This window comes from Falco peregrinus, chromosome 4, assembly GCF_023634155.1.
Source record: "Falco peregrinus isolate bFalPer1 chromosome 4, bFalPer1.pri, whole genome shotgun sequence".
Lineage (NCBI taxonomy): Eukaryota > Metazoa > Chordata > Aves > Falconiformes > Falconidae > Falco > Falco peregrinus.
The window spans coordinates 113,820,583-113,842,927 of record NC_073724.1 but is presented as its reverse complement, the minus strand read 5'-3'; the positions used below and the strand labels follow the sequence as shown (position 1 = coordinate 113,842,927).

The 22,345-nt window shown below is 41.1% G+C and overlaps 1 protein-coding gene across 2 annotated transcripts; it reads right to left on the bottom strand.

Moving 5' to 3' along the window:
* Positions 1 to 1,925: 1,925 nt before the first annotated feature.
* Positions 1,926 to 22,246, bottom strand: PCF11 (PCF11 cleavage and polyadenylation factor subunit). 2 transcript variants are annotated; one of them, XM_013295062.3, is made up of 16 exons: positions 21,656 to 22,246; positions 16,642 to 16,767; positions 14,132 to 14,320; positions 13,523 to 13,714; positions 11,584 to 12,692; positions 11,133 to 11,322; positions 10,381 to 11,023; positions 8,795 to 10,290; positions 7,384 to 7,471; positions 6,530 to 6,649; positions 5,886 to 5,994; positions 5,007 to 5,190; positions 4,367 to 4,522; positions 3,507 to 3,599; positions 2,992 to 3,027; positions 1,926 to 2,413 (listed from the first exon to the last, which is right to left on the bottom strand). In XM_013295062.3, exons 1-16 carry the CDS (start codon positions 21,842 to 21,844, stop codon positions 2,192 to 2,194), a joined length of 5,142 nt encoding a protein of 1,713 aa, XP_013150516.1. In that variant the 5' UTR covers positions 21,845 to 22,246; the 3' UTR covers positions 1,926 to 2,191. The 2 variants fall into 2 exon arrangements, with proteins under 2 accessions (XP_013150516.1, XP_027635222.1); XM_027779421.2 differs by having other exon boundaries at positions 5,886 to 5,991.
* Positions 22,247 to 22,345: the final 99 nt, after the last annotated feature.

Below are 22,345 nucleotides of genomic sequence, written 5' to 3'. Positions count from 1 at the left end.
GTACGGGACGGGCAGGAGGGGCAGTGCAGCAGGGAAGGGATGGCGGGGGGGGGGGGGGGAACGACACACCCGCGCTGCCTTGCGGTGCTTTTTGGCAGCCCTAGGGTTGTGTCTTCACTGCATTCCCCAGGGAGGTGTCACCACCAAGTACCTGTTCTAATCTCTGAAGCCATCGGTGCTGCGTTGACCAGGAGGTATTGAGCCTGTTCATGCTCCCAGCGGGGCCATCAGACTCCAGTCCCGATTTGTAGACGCTGAACCCCACCCCCCCCCCCCACCCCCCCGCGCTAGGGTGCTCACAGCGGGGTGGGCTTTTCCCCGCTCCTCACACCCTCGGTGAAACCCAGCTGGAGCCAGGAGGGCAGCCAGGTTCCCCTGATGGGGCAAAGAAAGCACCCTGCATTTCCAGAGCCCCACTTCCAAGCAGGATGAACCCATCACGTTTACAGGTGTGCCTTGATAATTACATGGACCAAGACAGGCCCAAATTAGAGCTTAATTATCTTCATTATTAGAAAGTGGCCATAAATCTTCTCGCTGCAACTTACAGGTATCTTTCTGTTCTATTCCTAGCAATTTGTTTTCTTTTTCCAACAGCCTTCTGCATGAAAACATCACATCTCTGCTCAGTCTCCCCTGCATTTCAGTTTGCATGATTCAGAAGTTGACAGTATTCCAGGATACAAACTGCCAATTGCGCCAAACATCCCTGCTCCAAGATGAAGTTGCAACAGTTAATGCACCAGTAACTGCTCACAGCACAGCCAGCAGCCACACACCCTGCAATAAGGACTGACTCGCCCTCCATCAATCTCCCAAGTATTTTTGCTCCTCTAGACTTTCCCCAATTGAAAGACACTTTTGAAGCTGACATCTGCAGCAGGGCACACTTGCAACTATTACTACAACCTTAATATGAGAGTCGAAGACTTAAACTGCTTGAAACCCGGTTGTGAAGATGGGAAAAAGTATTGCAGGCAACAGCAAAATCACCTTCACAAGCTGAATTTCTACTTACATCATACAATCAGGGCGAATTCTGATCTCCCAAGTACCCTCACTGCAAGAGTCATATAGTAGGACTGTGACATTGCTTTGACTTTTAGTGCTTAGGTCTTGCTCCCAGCAGCTCTAAAAATATGCGCTATATATATATATGGCAGAGTGAATCAATCATTAAACACACATTCTCCTACAACACACAACCATATGATTATTTCCAATCCCATAGAGATACCAGCCACACGAACCCGCTACTGAAAGGAAAGAATCACACTCAAAATATATGCTTAATTTTCTTTATTACATTTAAGAAATAATAACATCTCAGGATATCTGGTTTAACCATCTAAGTCCAGTCATAAGCAACAAAAAAAAAAGTTAACCATGTTTCAAATGAGCATTCTTACATTCATTCCCCCCTGTAATGTAAAGAAAAGTGTTCAGCTGTATTAAATTCTTAGGTGTTTGACTAATGGAGAAAAAAAAAAAAAAAAAAAAGTCTTAACTACCAGGCATCCTGGTTTGTTAATTGTTTGTTGGCACTTGTGTTCACTATCAAGCACTCCAGTTGGTTTGTTAAATCTGCCCCTTCTACCCAGAACTGTCTTTTTGGTTGTGGTTTTTTTTTGTTGTTGTTGGTTTTCTTTGTTTTGTTTTGTTTTTTTGTCTTTTTTTTTTTTTTAAATTCTGGATATGTAAATTTTGTTCAAATAAGTTTAAGAAGAAAAGAAACTTAGGGTTGTCTGTCTGAGAAGTTCCTGCACTGCCTCCCTTGATAACCCACCTATGGGACAACTGAAGGAAGTTATTTGCTTTCATTTTTCTGAATGTTATTGAGCAAAAGTTTTTAGTTCCATTTAAACTGAAAAAAGTACAGAAACACTGTCTTCATTTGATGGTGTGCATAAACATTACACTCCATATATAGCAAAAATATCTTTTATTTATAATTTACATTTCCACAAGTGAAAATTGTACATTTTTACATATACCATTTCATTCCATTAAATTTTCACGCATCTACAGAACTTTCACACAATGACACCTGAAACTGTGCAGGCAATAAGAAATTCAAATACAAAAATGTATTTATTAACCAGTAGTTGAGGCCCTGCCTCCGTTTTTATTTCATATAAAAAGTATTTGCCTTCCAGAGTTAACACACAGCATCTCTTCAGTAAAAAAATGTTCATACCTCAGTTTGAGCAGACTCATCAGGTTCTGTTTTTATATCTGTAGATGCAGGTGTGCTCTCTTCTGCACAGGCAGTAGGGGTGTCATCAGGTTCTTCTTTGACTTTAGGTGAGTCACAGGACTCCTGTGTTTCTTGTTTAACAATGTTCAACACTATATTTAGTGGATTTTCTGCCGGAGTCTTGCTGGGAGATGGTGTGCAATCAAATGATGATGTCTGCAAAGTGAAAGTCAATGCAGCTTTAACACACATTTAAATAACCATTTTTAGCTTCTTATCCCCTTTTTACTCTTTTTCAAAATGCAAACACACTGATGGTGAGGCACCCAAAATCCAAACTTCTACTTTATCAAGATCCTAAGAAAACAGGTATTTATTTTAATAGCATTACTTTTTCACAATTACTTTGAAAAGGTATCATCCAACCAGTGATGGAATGCTTAACACATTACCATAAACTATTCCCTGCTATTAACACACCCCAACACCCATCTACTCCATTTTTGCAAGTTCCTACGATTACGCATGTTACTCTACAGTAAGCTCATGACGTGTTTTTCAAACCACAGTTTTGGTTTGGTTGTGCAGGGTGCACAAGCTGTCCCAGTACAGCATGTCAAGAAACTTAGAGCTAATTCTGTATTATAAACTTGCCATGCCCAAGGCCTTTGAATCTTAGGCAAGAGAAATGGGTAACACATTCTCAACACATCTGCTCCCTGCAATGTCAAGAGATCAAGCAAACAAACTGAAAGCAAAATGCTTAAAGAAAACATGAAGGAGAATTCACTTACATTTTGGTAATCTTCATAGCAAGATGGATGGTAAATCTGAAAAGAAATGTTATACATTTAAATATATAAATTATAGCAGGATCACTGGTTATGAACAGAACAGTGTCAATTAAACATCACACAATTTATCTAGAAAAACAACAGTATGAGCAGACCAACTGTAGTGTCAAATATAACTGGGAAAAGATTCTGTGTGTATTTAGGATTAGTTATCATGCAGAAGCCCAGTAAATGGTAGGCATTACTTGCATACAGAAATAACCAATACTTACACCCATATATAGAAACACTCCTTTCTAGCACTGCAGTATAAGGGAAGGCTAGTGAGCCAATGCTAATGATACCAGGACTTCATGCATTTCCAAAGATTAAGATATTTATGTGCTAGGAAGCCAGGAAAACTACCATGGGAATCCCTCAGGAGGAAAAGAGCACCTGGCCCTCACTTTTTTTTTTTCCTGTAATCCTTCAGGTTTTTTACTGTTAAGTATCACATTTAAGTAAGATGAGGTCACCTTTTCATCTACTCTGATAGCATTCTTCAGGTGCCACTCTTCCTCTTCCTCGTCCCAATACTGTTCAAATTGCTCTTGACAAATTTCACAGCTCTGAAAAGTTATTGGAGTAACAGAGGTAAATGCTTATTGCAACAATTTACTCAACACATGAACTTCAAGAACCTATTGTCAAATAAGGTTCTTTTAAATTAAGATAAATACATTAAGACTACAACACGATCTTTCCTCTACACTTCAAAAATAACTTTAGAAAACCTTAATCAAAATGAGTGTAGTCTGCAGACTAAGCAATGATTACCATCTAGCCTTGAAGACTGTTGTCACCTGAGAAAGGTAAGCTTTGCCCTTTTAGCTAGGAAGTCTCTGCAAAACACTTTGTAACAACCTAACACTGTTTTACTGTCATGTAAAACAGTACAAGGATTTTATTAATTTCATTTACAGCATTATCTTCACTCTTCCCCTTAATCTGGAGCCTCAAGTTAAAAAAGACAGAACTTCTGGATGAAGTATTAACATTTTCAGTACTTCTGTGCAAAATAACCAACTCGGGACAAAGCACAAAAGGTACTTTTCAAAATGAAAACAAAGGCCTTCATGGCTTGGCAGCTAGTGTCTTAGGGGTTCAGCATGTAAAACTAAATTGTCATTCCAACATCATTTGTGTTTGATTACTACATCAATTCATCTACCAAAACACATCTACCAAACAGTAACTACTGGTTACTTTGAGGTATTTATACACCACTATGAAGTGGTGTATATACAGCCCACTGTATGAAAGAATGCTGTAAACTTCTTTCAAGTATTAGATGATTCTCAGTATCTAGGCTAATAAAAAGCAAGCTGAAACTTACTTCAACTGCTCCAGCTGGCCCAGCAGGGACGCTCTGAAACTCCTTCTCTTTTGCAGCTTCTTGTGTCTTCAAAACAACCTCTTCGTGAGCTTTTTCAAAGAACTGGCTTTTTGCACGCTCCTCTAGATCAGCTATTTCTTCAAATTCAATCCAGTCCTAAAGAAAAAGTTTTCATTCACACAGACACTGACAAATAGCTAGAAATGTTTAAAAAAATAAATCTCAGAGGAAAAAAAAATATATTCCCGAAGTACCATATTTAATAGATCTTACTTCATTAAAACTGAAATGCTCTTCACATGTAGCATTAGCACAGTGCATGCTTTCTCACAATGTTACACTTCAAAAAAGCTTATTCCAGAAAAACCACTATCCTTCAATGTCCATTCCATTCTCAGTGTGATGAAAACAGTAAAAATAGCTTCAAACTGTTTATTGTTTTTACAATTGCCATTACAATTGCCTTTTGTATTCTGACAGGCATTTCAGAACTACTTGAAATATCTATCTAAGACATCATTGTTTACCAAAGGCCAACTCCTGTGATGATGTAAATTTCAACTGCAATCCTAGAGCAGGTATGTAAGGAAACCACAGAATCTGGCCTGTAATTTATCAAGTCACATACTGCATTACTTACTGTTAAACTGTAGTACCATCTTCTGTGTGTAATTTTTCTGCTAACATCTTTTTCTGTCCTGTTCTGACGATAATGCCAGTCCAAATGATCTGCATAAACATCTGTCTGTGAAGTAGTGAATCTCATTCCACATGAGTAACACTGAATTCCAGTGTACAGTCGATTTATAACACTATCATAGCGCCTACAAAAAGGAAGGGGGGGGGGGAGGAAAGTCTTAAGATTTCTTTGAAAAGAAACAGTTAAGAATTTTCTCACTAAGATGTTTCATATGCCCACAAGATTAGAGGAAAAGCACAAATCTAACTGCAAGGTTAAAGCACACAATATAGCTTAATTCTTCCTGATTTTCAAAACATAATTAATTGAAACATTGAAATAACAAACAATGGGCTGCTATGAACTATTTATGAGAAACACACTAGGGTTGTCTTGTGCCTATGAGCTTCATCAGCTAATAGTGCATGAAATGGCAATGCCTGCCCTTGGCTCTGTTTTGGAAACTACCACAAAGGTGGTAAATTTAGTAGTAACAAAGGAAGAAACACTTACTTCCAATACATATCGCAACCTTACTGATTAACAACATGCAACTTGCATAAAGATAGTTTTCCCAGCTTAATTTTCCCTCTTTTTCCTCTCTCAAATTCTCCAAGGCTAACATAAAAAATTGCAGTTCCCTTAGTCACAAAGTGACATATAACCTTGCAAAAGCTCTCAGCTGTCTCGGATTAACTATCTAGATACTACCAAAAGCTCTCAGCTGTCCTGGATTAACTATCTAGATACTACCATGTCATCATTCCTACTGCACTGTAAACTCAGTTCTATACGCACTAAGTTCTTCAACTGTGAAGTTAGCGAGAGTTCTATACGCACTGTCTAAGTTCTTCAACTATGAAGTTAGTGAGGTCTGGAACATTTTGATCTTCGTTCTGGTCATCATCTTCCTCTTCAGCAGCTGGCTGGGCTGATGTTTCATTCACTTCTAGAAAGGATAAAGATATTTATCAAAATTTCAGTACGTCAGAAAGAAATTACATGCTTCTGAAAGTTATTTTATTCAAATATTAATAAATACAATCTGACTATGCTAGAATACAAGTGTGCAATAGCTAAGTCGGTTATCTTCTAACATCACTATAAGAAAGCACACAAGATACTGTAGGTTACTCAGAATTTAAGTTTAGGAAAACAGTATGTCACCTCAGTCTTTGGCATTGAAATTCAGTCTTCACAGACAGAAATACTTCAGAAAGTAGTAAGAATCCAACTACAATCAAGAACAAGTTACCGAGGCGCAACACTAAAGACAACACAGACTGCTCTGGATAGCTGAAGTGTACAAATTAAACAAGATACTAAGAATTCACTCCATCCTATGCACCAAATTCCTTAAATTCCTTCCCCCAAACAAAGTTCAGCTTCAAAAAACATGCAGAAGTTTACTGTATTTTTTATACTTAGATTTACACTTCAGCTGTGGATAAACTGAGCAGTTAGAACACAACGGATCTACATACGTGCTGAAGTGGAATCAGTTTTTGACAGTTTGAGGATCCCGGTTGACAGCAGTTTAGCAAACAATTCATTGACATCAAGCTGTCCAAGGTGGTTATCAGGATATGAATGTGGAAGGGCTCCTGGGGAATAACATCGACATTCAAGGAGACAGAAGGTTAGCATCAGAAATTTACTTTGCTTTTATCAGCACATTTCACAACATGCTTTTCCTTCTGCTTCCTGTTTCTTCAATTTTATTTCAAATTATTTACCAACCCTCTTTGCTTTATGTCTAGTCCCTGCCTGACTTCTTCCCTTGCAACAGCTTCTTTCACAATGTATTTCACATTCTCACAATTGCTACCTAAGCTGGTTGCCCATACACAGATTTCTACTGGATAGAGTTTATTGAAATGCAGTATTTTCCTTACTTTATGCTTAAATATTTCACCAAGACTATCCTACTTCATTACCTACTTTAACCATTTGTAACTTTTTAGAAGCCTTTCATTACTCATCACTCATATACTTAACTATGTTTACACACTCTGGCAAATGCAAGCCAGACCTACAGACTGGTGCCTTCCAGAAAAGCAGACTAAATTTTTACTACTTTTTTTTTTTTTTTTTTTTTTTTTGTGCAACTACATACCAAACCCATGCAGTTAATGAAAGCCTTCACCGTTTGAGCGAAACCCCTAAAAAGATGAAGGTACTACAAAAACCACATCTATGGTCACCTCACTGAGGAAGCTTCCCTTAGGGTCACACAGACCAAGTACACAAGGACATTACAAAAGGGTAATTTGTGTGACCACTAACAAACAGAACCACCCAAAAGAAATAAAAGGAGGTTAATTATTTTGTTACATACCTGTAGGGTTCTGAACAAAACTTCCAGGATTTGGCAAATACTGTTGACCTTGTCCATAAGGCCCTGGTTGAGCAGACATGAGAGAAACCTGTGAAAGTAAACACTTAAGTATTTTTTGTATAAAATGCAATTATACATTTTTTTTTATTTCGTATTTAACTCCTTCCAGGAGTGATCCACATCATTTTGGTATTGAGAGGTTCACAAATTACTACATGGCCTTTCCCTCATTTTGATTTTCCACTAGAAACAATTCAGAACACATACTCATTTTGCCTAACATTTAAATTAAAATGTATCACCTTTTTTTCTACCTATCAAGCCTTCAAACCACATCTCCAAATTTAATACTTTGTTTTAAATTGCTCTTGTTCACCAAATCAGAGCTCATCAGAAAAAACCTGGAAAAAACAGTGTATGTCTATTAACAAATGCCACAATTAATTATTATCTTAAGAACTAAAATAGTATCCACTTACACGAAACGCATCTTGAAAGGAGGATTTTTGGGCAAACTAGCTACAGTAAAAAAATTTTTTATATCTGAAGCTTAACACAGTTGTAATAAAAGGGGGGGGGGGGCGGTGTCACTAGTTGGCTACTTTCTGGATTTACAACTTGTTTTGTCCCATTAGAGGTTAGCAGGACATATGACCTGCTTTGATACAATCAGTTAACTCTTCATGTTCAATTATTATCCCCCCAATGAAAAATGCTCTCTACAGTCTCTAATCTACTAAAAGAAACGACATAGTTTCCACTGATTTAGAGTATCATTTGCCCCTTTTTAAAGAGAGTATTTCCAACAGGCAACTCCTAAGGCAACTGAACTCATAAAGCACACTGGTGCCAAGAGAATTTTAAAAGACTGTAGCTCAACAAAGTCCGTATCTTTCTCAATTCCCCCAAGTAATGGGTATCTCTTTAAACATGGCTTCTCACCAGCTGCACTGCTGCAAAAAGACAACAGAATTATTTTGGTCCATTCTAATTCTACCCCTCTTTAAAAAATAAAACATGTATATCAATTTACATTATATGTCCCATGCTTTATAAAGAATTCTATAGAATTCACTTTTGTGCAAGTTTTACAAAACCACAAGCCTCCAATTACTTAGTTTTGTTTTCAAGTTAAAAATACTCATTTCAGGGTCATATTCTAAGCTACAAAGTGATTGTGAAGATCCACTATTTCGTTTACTTTGTAAAAATAAGATTCTTTTAAAAATAGCAATGCATGTCCTTCTTAAATTATCTAGAAACTACTGAAGGAGGATGACTTTAGCTTGAAACCAGCTCCCAGTCTGCCAGCTCTTCAGAAACATCTTCAATTTTCAGAGGACGAAAAACTGCTAATGCTCCACACAAAATTACTTCAGCAAGCAAACCATTTAATGCCATCAGTTCTTACCTGATTACTTCCCATTGGCATATTATTGAAGTTTCCATATTGAGGACCCTGAAGACCTTTTTCATCAAAGTAATGTCCAGCTGTTCTCAACGGGAAATTCTGTGCTCCTGGGCCAGCTGGCCCATTGAAGTTTGGTCCAGGCGAAGCATCAAAGAGATCAGGTCTCTGGAACTGCATCCCGTGAGATGGTCCATTGTAGCTCTGGCCGGGATGTTCAACAAATGGACCACCTTGTCCATACGGTGACACTTCTAGTCTTGAGGCAGGATGGTTAGCTACATTTTCGAAACGTGCACCTTGAAGGCCAAGGGGCAAGTCAAATCTAGAGGCTGGCTGGTGCGGTCCATCAAATCTTTGAGGTATGGCTGTATCAAATCGTGGTTGCACCTGTTGCCCAGGTGCCCTTTCAAATCTTGGGCCAGGCTGTCCATGAATCCCATCAAATCTTTGCAAGAGAGACAGCTGTCCAGGCTGACCATCAAATCCAGCTGCATGACAACCATCAAACCTCGGACCAGCCCGACCCAGAGGACCATCAAATCGAAGTCCACCAGCCCCCTGGTGTACTGGTCCATCAATCAGCCTTGGACCTACACCTGGCTGACCATGTGGTCCTTCCAATCTGAGCCCACCACCTGACGGTCCATGTGACCCCTCAAACCTGAGCCCGCCACCTGATGGTCCATGTGGCCCCATAGGCTGACCATGTGGCCCCTCAAATCTTAGGCCACCTCCAGGTTGACCATGTGGCCCCAATGGCTGCAAGTGTGGCCCATCAAACCTGAGGCCACCCCCTGGTTGACCATGAGGCCCCAAGGGCTGACCATGGGGTCCCTCAAACCTGAGACCACCCCCTGGCTGACCTCGAGGCCCCATAGGTTGACCATGAGGTCCCTCAAACCTGAGGCCACCTGAAGGCTGACCACGGGGACCCTCAAACCTCAGACCAACTCCAGGTCCTTCAAATCTAGGACCACCTACAGGCTGCCCTGCAGGCCCCTCAAACCGCAATGGCCCACCTATCTGCCCAAGAGGTCCCTCAAACCTCAGTGGGCCTCCTCCACCAACCTGTCCTGGTGGTCCTTCAAACCTTAGGGCTCCTGCCAGCTGCCCTGGCGGGCCATCAAATCTTAGGGCTCCAGCTCCCCCTGCTCCTGCCAGCGGTCCATCAAACTGAGATACACCTGTCCCCAGCAAAGACCCCTCAAATCTCATAGCAGCCTGTCCAGGTGGCCCATCAATTCTGGAACTTGAACCAGCAGCGGGACCATCAACAAAAGGACTTCCTTGTCCATCTACCCCAACCCTTGCAGCAGCCTGTCTAGGTGTCCCATCAAATAGAGGTCTGTCTTCCATTAGTGCACTTATCCTCTGCTTTGCTTCAATGCCTCCAAATCTTGATCCTGAACCTTCCGGAAATGGTGCTTTCTCCGGATCATCATACCTAGCTCTTTTGAAACGTTCACTGAATGGTGATCTTGCCTCTTCTCGAACACCTGGAAAAAAAAACACAGAATAAACCAGAAAAAACTCACTGAAATGTTTCCAATTATTTACCAGATGTAAAATAAAGCAGAAGGACATACCAGCTTGCCCAAGAAGCTGTCTGTCTTCACGATTATCAAATCTGCAGATTGCATCACCATCTATTTTCTGGAACTCTGTTGTGCTCTTCCCCTGTTGTCTGAGAGCATCTCTAAATTCATCTGATTCTCCCCAGCTGTCATAAGGATCAAAGTTCTTAGAACCTCTTGCTCCTTTAGTAGCATTCTGTTCCTCAAGTCTTCGTCGACTCTCAAGTGATGGGACGTTATCAGCAAAAGGTCTATTAGTGCCACTTACAGGAGAGTGTCTCCTTGATCTTTCTCCAAATGGCTCTTTTCTGTCAAACTGTACTCCACGCTTGGCTTTTGCTTGCTCACATTCTATTCCAGGAAGCAATGCATCAGGTATATGATAATCCAAAATATCATCCGGATCCAAGAGATCAAGCCTTGATAACGAATGCTGAACTTGTGTTCTTTTCAGTTTAGCCTTATGTTCATAATATGTTAGCTCTGCATCCGACAGAAGAGGTTTCTTTTTCAAACCACATTTTTCCTCTGCAGGGCTATCCCAGATGTTACATCTATGCTTTCCTTCCTGATACTGGAACAGCTGTCGGATCTGATGAGCTACCATGAGGAACTCATCTTGTGTTATTTCACCAGATGCTAAGCGTTCATTGGCCTGTAATATGAAGTTACAAGTTTAGACTTCCGAAAAGAAAAGCAAACTATACCCAGGACAATTCTATGAAGTGTATTCTATGAATAATATTAACATTTGTTTATATTACCTTCTTAAGTAATTCTCTCTTGCTTGCAGATGTCAACTCTTTGGGAATCTGTAAATTGGCATCCACACTTAACCGATGCTGCTGCTTTGGTGCTCGGGGTGATAAAATTCCTTTATCAGCAGGCCAGTTTTCCCGGTGTCTTTGGTGAGGGGATTTACCAAGTGCTTGGTGTTCTTCATTCTGCTGTGAGCTGAAAGCAATACATTTAAACTACAATTACTTCTTTGTTTAGGACATAACTGTTACAACCCTGTTAAAACTGATCACGCCAAAACATCACCACCACCTTACAATCCAAGTATGCATCATTTCCATATTGCGTGAGAAGACATAAATTACTGATTTTAATGAACTGCACAGTGCCACAGAACTGCAAAGCTGACTATTCTCAAGTCAGCAGCAGAATTTCCACTGACTTCAAACAGGTGTTTAAAAAAAGATGGTAACTTACTTTTTATTTTCTTCCCAACCAGATTTCCACCTCTTGCCTGATTTGGATCCTTGCCAGTTTTCTGCATTCTCCTTTGGATCAGGAGCAGCTTTTGTAGAATGCTGGCTTGCTGTTTCTTGGGGCCTGTCTTCCTGGGCTTTTTTCACTCTCCTTGGATCTCGCACCTCTTGTTTAACATTTCTCTTATTAGAATTTCTTTCGTCTCTTGCCACTGGTGTGCCTTCTTCAACATGAGACTGCTTAGGGCCTATTGGACGTATCTTTCCAATTTTAGGAGTTGATGAAGTAGGAGATAAACTCCTAAGTCGTCTCTTGGGTGATCTCCTCTCTCGTCTTTTCGGAGAATGCGTAGATGGTGACCGTGCCTTAGGAGAGCGTGATCGTGACCGTTTTCTATTACTTGATCTCCCTTGTTTTCCACCCTGTTTTTCTGAGTCTTCTGTAGTCGTGTCTTGTTTCTGAACAGCACCATTAATTACTTTATTTCTGCTGCCTGCTGGCCTGTGTTCACACGTCTTATGTTCCTCTTTTTCTTTTTTCTCTGTATTTCTCCTTTTTTCTTTCACCTCTTCGTCTTTGCCCTCTGACTTATCTTGAAGATGTCTTTTCAGTCTTGGATCCCGTTTACTGATTTCAGATACTTTTGTGCTTTCACATTCCTGGGTTTTAGTATCTTTAGTATTGGGCAGCTTATTTTTCAAAGGGGATGGTGATTTAGGTTTTGCTTCTGACTGGTCAAGCTCTTTCTTCTGTGTTTTTTCACTTGCTTTCAATTTTTCTGGCTTTGTTGAGTTCTGTTTTTCAGCCTGTGTTGTTCTGTTTGCCTTGGTATCAGACTGACCAGTTGTGTTCAGTGGAAATTCTTTCCTGTGAGATTGATCTTTAGCATGAGAAGAATGTTGAGCCATCCTGTTAAGTCGAGGATCCCTATTTACTATTTTCATGTCATGAAGTGGAGGACTTGGGGATGGTTTGTTTTTTTCGGATTGCACAGCAGTCTGATGAGGTGATTTAACTGTCATATGAGGTGTGGGAGACATGTGTTGCTTGGAAGGTGCTGGAACTGAAGCTATAGTAGATGATCCTTGCTGAACACTAAGAGATACAGCCTGAAATAGAAAACAGCATTAATCTGCATGACAAATTGACTCCTACCCTGGAATGCTCATACTCTGTCTTGAAACGAAAACTATATATAGAAATTTCTTGAATGTTAGGTGATTCAGCCATTTAATAAAAAATGACCCATTAATTGCCAATTACAAGCATTAAAATATTGCACTACCGTAAGATCAAATTCAAATATAATGCAGAATCAGTACTACAAAGTCAATACTGCAGAATATGTAACTAAGGCACATGTTCTCATTACAGTGTTAGTTTTCCTATATTTCACACGCTCAAGGCAACTAAGCTGCCAAGTTATCTGATACAATTTTCATATTTCTAAACTTCAAAGAAGCTTTATTTTGGTATGATCAATTACCAATGCAGCAAGATATTATAAAACAATACAGCTTAACCACCATCTTCAGACAGTAGCATCTAACCAATCTGACCTGAGGAAACTGACTTTGTTTCCAACAATCAGGCTTCCTCGCTCTGTGACAGCAATTGTATTTGAAAAAGCCTGGCTTGCTGTGACCCATAAGAGGAAAATGAGGACCGTAAGTAGGCATCATTTTGGAGGTAAGAACAAAAACCCAAGAACTTCATTTTTTTTTCTTTTTACGTTGACATAAGAGTGCAATTCTTAAGGTTTTTAAATAACAAATACTGTTCAGGAACCCCACATCATCTTGCACTGCTCCAGTCCTAAAATAGCTACACTTGTCTAACGAGAGGAAAAAAATCATGTACTACATTTACCAGTATAGGTAAGTACTACCCAAAAGAAAGTCAGACCCAACTATAAGGTTTGATCAACTATCCTACTCACCAACTGTGCTTTAGTCTGTTCCAGCTCCAGCTCTAATTTTTTTTGCTGAAGTTCTAACAACTGCTTTTGCTTTGCAAGCAATTGCTGCCTTATCAATTGCTCCTGTGTCAAATTCTTTTGTATTTCAGGAACAGCTGGAGGAGTAGAGGCACCAGAAGTGACAGCAGAGGTAGGTGCAGAAGATTCCTCTGGCTAAAAACAGAATTAAAAAAATTTAAGTTTAAAATAGTGATGGAATCAACTAACTCCATCTCCTTTAACTGTCATCATGATCAGTACTGGGACTTAGTTGTGTAGTAGTTAGAAATTGCATTTTTAAAATGCAAAATGTAACTAAAACAATTTAAAACTCTTGTCTCACTAGAATTTGCCTGCTGTGACAGGTGTACATCATTTAATATAAATCCATGAATGTTCCAAAATACAGAATACAGTTTTGAAATATAAAAAACCAAACCCATCAAGTATTCTGAATTCAGAAATTCCTCTTACCTGACTACAAAGCCCAGATACTTCACTCTTAATATACTACATTGTCAAAAAGCAGCAAACAAACAATGAAAACTACACATATTACCATCTGTTCTTACAGTAGGCATAAAAACTTACCGATTTATTTAAAAACTTAGGATTCACATGGATGCTAGAAGTATTCACATTTGGGGGCAGAGGTTTAATTGGCCAAGCAGGATCTAATGAGTTGACTCTGACATCAAGTGCATATAGTTTCTTCAAAGGAAAAATATCATCCCATGTGGAGCGTAATTTAAATAAACTTTTCCTAGTATTTTCATCCACCTAAAACAATAAAACAATTCTATGGCTTGTTAAGTTAATATAAAACAATTTCTTAATCTTTTCTGTAGAACTTAATATTTCATTTCTTTCCTATTTCTATCAGCAGTTTGCCATCCTTTCCTATCAGCAGTTTGCCATTTTAACACATTGAACTTGCTACACAGTGCAGATCATAGATCTATACCAACAGAACCAGTAACAGAACCTCAAAGGTGGAACTGTTGTTTCAAGGCCATTTGAAGGTTTTGTTATTACCATTCTCTGACAATTTTCTTGCAAATTTTCCATTACCAAAATTCTCATTTTACTTGCCCAATTTCTGTGGAAAAAAATACAGTAACAGAAATACTGAAAGGCAACAGCCTCTGAGACAATACATTATTCCAGTGTTTGTGCTGAATGGAATATAACAATGACAAGTCAGAAAACAAACTTTGTGAACAGAAAAGGTGTTTTGCTCAGCTGTTTAGTCAATGAAGGAATTTTTTCCAACAAATGTAATAAAAGGGGTTAGCTACAATGAAGTTAACCATATTTCAGTTCAGCTGCAAAATTAGACCTATCTGTGAGCCACAGATCAAGTGTACTCGTAGGACCAGTGCCCATTTTATCCTTCAGAAACAATTAGTTTGGATTATCTCATGACAGGTGTTAGGAATTTATAGTGAAGTAAAATTTAATTCACCATAACTTGAGTAGTTCAATTTATAAATGAAAAACATCTGAGGACAAAATATATGCAGCTGTCCTACTGTCAATATCCTACTGTCAATATCCCAATTAAATAATTGACTAAATAGATGGGGTTTGCTGCAGTTTTATTTTTAAGACATTACAGCAAGACAGAACAGTCTCAAAAATTTGGAGGTTCTTTCAGGGAAAAGCAGGAACTTCAACAAATTAGTTCATACTTAGCTACTGGAGGGGGTGGGGGTATGGGGGGTGTGCCTCTATACAATTCTGTACTTTTACTGAGGGTATGAAGTTCACTGCAAAATGTGCAGAAATGACTGAGCAAGTGCTCCTGACTTCATGACGTTTCTAAAGATGCCTTAGTGAACATTTACTGATAAAAAAAAAATTTGTAACAACGTCAGTGCTGGAATTCTGTCATCTTTTAACATGACCAATTAATCTAAGTGACTGCCACTTTACACAATTAATACATATTAATTAAATAGTTCTAATTAGCTTAGTAGACAGCTAACCTATAAAACTGAAAATTAGTTGTTATCTAGAGCTTCAGCCTGCAACATTAAATGTAATTCAGTAAAAGAACATCTACAGTTTAACACTGAAGAAAAAAACTAAGTGCCTGCTTCCCTATCTATCTACTCTACACACAGCAGTTCTTAAGTTTTCTATGGTCATTATTACAATCTATTCCTGATTTCACCATGCGTTTTACATCTGAAAACCATATATAAAGCACACTGGGATCTCAGATCCTCACTGATATGTAATGATAAATATGCAAAAGCTACATTCGTCTCGTTCATACAAGATGCCACTTCCTTATAGCATACAGAAAACCACAGAAGTTAACCCTTCACTCCTGATCCAACTTAAACCCATTCAAGTCCAGCCATTCAAAACCTGGACTTCAATCTGACTTTCTTACTGAGGAATACACGCAATGACTTCACTGGGTTTAAAGCACAAAAATTAGAAGATACGGCAGCAGTTTTCAATGTTGAATGAAATTAAAACACATACTTGTAATGTAATACAGCGATACATTCTAAGGCCCTTCCCCCGCCTAGCTGTCCTCACCCCCACCCCCCCAAACCACAGACCACCAGGAGAGAATCAGGTGTCAGTGCTATTCGCTCTTGACAGTTTAAGCACTCATTTTGCACATCACAAATAAGGTAAATCAGACAATCTTAACTACAGGAGAGAACAGCTCTGGGAAATCCACAAGAAACTGATTCTCTGTCTATTTTTGGCATGAAGACTATTTACTATCTTAAAAATAAACCAGTAATTCATAATTAATTGGTCTATACATTACAAAAAGTCCATCCAGGTAAGCAATCATTAGCCAAAATACTGTTAGTAAAATCTTGCCTGGATAGGAACATTACAGAACTTTATGAACCACATTAACTAAAGACTTCGCATCTTTCAAGCTAACATGAAACTGACATGCTTGATAGCAGCAGAAATAGTCTTCCACAGTATAGGTACAGTACTGAGATTTATAAGAAATAATCAATTTGTATAGTTTACCACCCAAGAAAACCCAAACCTGAAACATATTTGTTTTACCAGGAACAAATTTTGCTTAGAATACAGAACTTTTCTGAAAGTGTATATACCTTTTCAAATACACAAATAAATGTTGCAACTAGGTTTTTAGTAAATGCAGTAAGATATTCTCTTCCCACATTCTTGACAATGGAATCCATAAGGTACATAACGGGTAGCTTCTCTGATGCAGGAGCCTGGAGTAATAAGAAGAAACTGAAAAGTTTAGTACCACAAAAACACATTTTAAGCTTTTTAAATAAAGGGATTACCAATCCCAGAAATACAGACCTCTCTTTTTGGTTGCCACTATAAACACCAAGGGATTTGGCTTGGGATTTTTTTGTTTATACAAAAACTTAATCTGGAAAATCGATACTCCGTTCAAAGTATAATGCAGTGGGTCTATCACACAAAAAAAGATCACCTTAGGTTATTTTGTTTGTGTATCAAGCTTTGGAAAAAGGCAAAAAATAAAAAAAAAAAAAGAAAAAAGAAGCCCACAAGACAGGATTGCTGCTAGTGTACTGAGTGTAACCTTTCAAAACCCACTTGAGAAAGTAACTTTTAAGTTAGCAGGAAACCATCGTTAGCACTTCAAGGAACTTCTAAAAAAAATAGTTTATAACTCAAGCCTCCTGAATGCTTGTTTTTCTCGATTTCACAGAAAACAAATCAGACTTCTGGCAAACAGCCCAAACTAGTGAACTTCTGTAGCTGTAGATTATACGTCGAGTATCAGAGTCTTTTCATAAACTACACACAGAATACGTCGCAACTATGTCACTGTAATCCAATCCAAACAGATGTAGCAAGAAGTCCCATCCTCTCTTGGCACTTGCAGATAGCAACAGTTCAGATCTCCAGAGTGCACACAAAAACGTCGTCAGAACAAAGTTCAAAATCCAGAAAACTCAAACCATCTAGTCGACCAGGTAAAAGCACAGACAAGCTCAGGAACTGCAACCACCGTTTTCACAGAAGGGAGTCTTCAAACTCTGGACACATCTTTGCTACAAGTAGACGACTTGGGTTTTGTTGATTTTTGTGGTTGTTTTTTTAAGTCCATTTTCAAAACTTGTAGCAAGTTTGTGTAATGCAAGTGTGGTGACACTCTAATGTACACAAAACACTACTGGCCCAGATCAAGGTGATTTTAATGCCCACCATTGGCTTTCACAAAGCAGAAGGCACAGCAAAGTTCCAGAAAACATCAGCAAGTACACAAACTTGTTGAGGAGGTCAACACGAAATGACACCACCACAAGCTGTGTGTTGACCATGATCCCCTTAGAAGCGCATCCACTTGTAATACTTTAAGTCCCATTCACCATCCGGTAAGCTCAGGATAAAACCAGAATAACTTCACTCACTGCTCATTTTTAAACAGGATAGGCTAGTAGGTTAAGTAACGCCTTACTTCGCAGCCCCATCGTCCAGACAAGTGTGTGGAAGTGCACTTGCTTTACAATTTTAGATTTAATTCTTTCCCTTTTAAGGTGGTTCACAAAAGGGCACTGAGTCAACAATACTTTTATATGGGTAAATCACAATGTTTCCTCACAATTTGAATGTGTATTAATTTACCATGACCTGAAACAATTCTGAAGAGGGCAGAATTCCTTGTTAGTTGGGGCGGGGGAGGGGGTGGTGGCGTGTCACTGCCTTTAAACATATTGAAAAAACAGGCAGGTGGTGTATTTTGTACATAAAAAGACAGGAAAACACAGTAAAGTTAGCTAAAACTACTCGCAGCACATTACAAGCCTATCTTACACCATGACGTTAAACTCAGCTGTAAACAACCTAATATGCAACAGTGTTAGAGTAAAGGCACCTCTCTAGTCTCAGAAATCAAAGACTATGGGGTCAACAGCTACCTGATAATAAAGTGACTGTGGAATACTGGTTTCTTCTTTAAAGCAGTCTGCACAATGGCACATTAAAAACACCACTCTAAGGGCTGATAAAAAATGACAGTGCACCATTTCTGACTTTTTAAGTCAGCTGTTAGGGAAACAAAGTCTCAGAAGTACCTATGCCCAAGAACTACTGCCATCGCATGTTACCTTCTTCCATTTCACCAGTGGATGGAATTACCTCACTACACTCAGCTAAGCTTCAAGTTTGCAATGCTGGGGAATCATTTAGTAGCAAAAGCACTGTAACAGGTTAACTGTCTGATGCATAATGAAAGTGACAGTTAGAAGTAATCATACACAGAAGCACTGCCATCTAGGAAGGGAGCCTACTTCAAACTACGGCACAGAATTAGAAGCTTAGCAGTGTACTCTGCTTCAAATACAGAATACTCAGGTGTCATATTTTAAAGAACCACGACTTAAAATGCAGTTGGAACATTTAAGTCTTCTCTTCTGGAAATGTTTATTATGTCAAGGTTTCTAGCACATATACCAATAACCACAAAAGGGAATCTCAAACTTGAATGTATTTTGTTTTCCGGCGATCTACAGTATCCCCTAGCAAGAAGGATGCCCACGACAGAAACCAAAAGGCAGGGAGGCGCCGCATAATCACCAGAACACTAACTCTGAGCTCATCAGCATAAAATTAAAGACTTCATTACAGAAATCCCACTGTTCCTTCAAATAACGTAGGAAAGCTATTGTTGGAAATGTGTGGCTCTTTTATTGGTTTCCTAAAATATTTCATGTTTAAAACCGTATCTGGCAATCGAACCCCAAGTCAAACTTGTGCAAAAATTTGTTTTTTTTTAAAAAAAACCCACCAAAACCAACCTTGTATACAAAATGGGTCTTGGAAACAAATTCTGCACTATACAATGGTAAATAAAAAGACAAATACATATTTCACACGTTTTATTTACAAGTTTTATAATACCAGTCACACATTTCAGAACCATTTATTAAACGTAAAGCAGACCACTCAAGTTTTACACTAAACAAACTGTCTCCAGGCAACACTTTTTAAAAGTGGCTTAGTAAAGGAGATCACTTTCCAAGAAACTACTAAAAACTTGCCTTGAATAAACCACAGTCACAAACAGTAACTAGGCAAAACTAACCATTGATACAGGATTTAAGACAGCTTTAAAAAAAAAAAAAAAAAACACACTTCAGGGCAGGCTCTAAATCACCCAGAAATGAAAAAAAAAAATAATTGACAGCATTGATATTTATCACAAATCATTATATACACATCCACTGCCCTTTAGGAGATATAATGGTGAGATCTATTAAGATTACGAGGTCGCCTCCCCAAGGAATGGCAAAACTCAGCCACTGGCAGCTTTTAAAACTAGACTCCAAGAGGTCTGTGGAACACTAAAAAGCCATCCTGCATTGATAGAAAGATAGATTAAATAAGTGATCCTTCCCTCCCCATCATTAGACAGTACAATTCTCACCATTATAAACCACGACTTAAAGCCAAAGGAAAAAAGCCTTTCAACTCCTGAGATCAGAGGGAGCAGGGAAACAACGGGGGAGGGGTGACTGGCACGAATAGGGGGGGACTGAAAGAAGAACCCTTTTCTTACAAAATGCTCTTGTTAAAAAGGTGCTGTAACCCCCTCATCCATGTGCTGTGGCTGACTGATGTCAGCAACTGCCTGGGTTGGGCTCAGAGGGAGCCTCCTCTTTCCCTTCTTTTTATATCATGTGCCTCAGACGCCATGTTAGGATCCTACAGGCTGCTGCAGTTTCTACAGTCAGGAAGAATTTCTTCTTCCCCATTCTCAACCAATAAACTTACCTAGCCAAAACAAATTAAACACACACACAACACTAGCGTTACTCAGGGCACAAATCACCTGAAATCCAAACGTATTAGCCCAAGCCCACAGAATTTTCTCTAATCAGGCAGAGCAAAACAACCCCCCCCACCACCACACACACTTCTCTATCCGAAACAGATGATCACTTTTCACCCACAAACTTTTCTGGAAGATAAGGGTGCCCACCCCCCAAAATGAGTATCTCACAGGGACCGCACTGGGAAGGTAGCCTTATCTTAACTGATACTTAGAAGTCATTAGATTTAGCCCTTCAGAAATGGACAATTTGCGTGCTATAAACTTAACCTTATTTTCATTCCTTTAAGCTACCCCCGCCCCCCCTCTCCCCCCCGAAAACACCCAGATTCACAAAATCTCCCAGTCGGGCTCTCTCTAACGATCGCAATATTCACCTACTGTCGAAATCGCTAAATGCAAGGATTTAGACACCAGATTCGAGACACCGAATACTGGCTCCATGTAGGGGAAAACCCAGCTACAAGGGCGAGGTGCTGCTGCCCAGTCACTGCCAGGCCGCCATGTTGTGTCTGATATTTACACGGGGCTTAAACCGGGACCCACGCTGCCCTCCCAGAGCTGTGGTGGGGCGAGCCCCAAACCCTCCCCCCCCCTACTACCAACAGGGTGGTGCGGGGGCTGTTCCCCTCCCTCGAGTCCCCTGCTCCCTATGGGGTGGAGGGTAGAAGAAGCAGCAGCAGCCTTAGCGATGAAAGGAGGAGCCCCCGACGTGCCGCCCCGTGCTCCCTGATCCCACCTCACACACGCTTTCCTCCGCCTGCTTCCCCCCCCGGCGACCCCAGCCTGCTGGCCCTCTCCCCACTGCCCCCGCCGGGGCGCTCCCCACCCTACCCCGAACCCCCGGCACCCTCAAACTCCGTTCAAATCCTGCTCCCTAGCTCTGCTCGCCCCACATCGGTAAACCCCCTCCTCCACTACCTCCACGTCCCCTGAACCTCCCAGACTCGCCGCCCCCTCCCCCCCCGCCTCCGGGGCCCAGCTATACCCCTCCCGCCGCTGGCCTCCTCACTCCATCCGGCCCACTGCTTCCCTCCGAGTCTCTCCCTCTCTCTCGCCCCACTCCCCGTCTCTAAAGCCCTCTCACCCCGGCCCTGCTTCGCTGCCTCTGCCCGCCCCGTCCCTCCACCCTCCTCCTGCCACCCCGCCGCTGCCCGCCTCCTCCCGCGCTGCTCAGCAGGCCGTCTCCCCCACGCCCTTCCTCCTGAACCCCCGAGGCCGCCCTAGCCCGCTGCCCCGGCCGGTCCCCCCAGCAGTATAGGTAGGAGTAGTAGTCGGTGGAATATAAAAACCTTGGCGATTTGCGCCTCGATCAGGGAGACGATGTCCTTGGCGAAGGGCACGTTCTCCTCAGCCAGGATGGTCAGCATATTGATGTGCGGCTTGCTGTTGAACGTCAGGTCCTCCAGCGACGACTGGTAATCGCGGCACGCGTCCTCCCGGGCCTCGCTGCTACCAGCGCTGCTCTCCGGGGCCGACATGCTTCTCCGACCGGGGCCCGCACCAGGACCCGACCCACCGACCGAGAGCCCCCTCCCCGCGATCCCCTTGCCGCCGCCGCCGCCGAGCGATGCCGCCCCCCCCGCCGCTGCCGCTGGGCTCCTCTACCGCATCCTCCGGGCTGCGGCTCCCGCTAGTTGTGGTGCTGCCGTCTGTGCTGCTGCTCCTTCGGCCGCCGCCGACTCAGTCTCAGCGCTCACAAAATGGCGGCGGCAGCTACGGTTCGCAAACCTCTTCCTCCAACCGTTGCGTCATGTGAAATTGTTCTCAGGAAAGGGGCCGGTAGCTTGGAAAGCCCCTTTTGTTCCCTTACCGCGCCCCGATTGGCTGGCGCCCCGTCTGCTCAGCCCGCGATTGGCTTGCCCGTCAATACAGCGGCCTCCGATTGTCTGAGCCCACCCCCCGTCTCCTCTGATTGGCTTTCGTCCCAAAGCCCCGTTGTCGCCCCGGCGTCCCGACTTGCAATTGGTCCCCTACCCCCC

Bases quoted from the DNA above. Each gene is read 5' to 3' on its own strand.
- PCF11 (XM_013295062.3), bottom strand. From the start codon at position 21,844: ATGTCGGCCCCGGAGAGCAGCGCTGGTAGCAGCGAGGCCCGGGAGGAC. The intron at 6,650-7,383 runs GTATGTAACAAA...GTTATTCCCCAG, and splicing joins TTTTGTTCAGAACCCTACAG to GAGCCCTTCCACATTCATAT. The intron at 5,995-6,529 runs GTATGTAGATCC...TATCCTTTCTAG, and splicing joins AACTGATTCCACTTCAGCAC to AAGTGAATGAAACATCAGCC.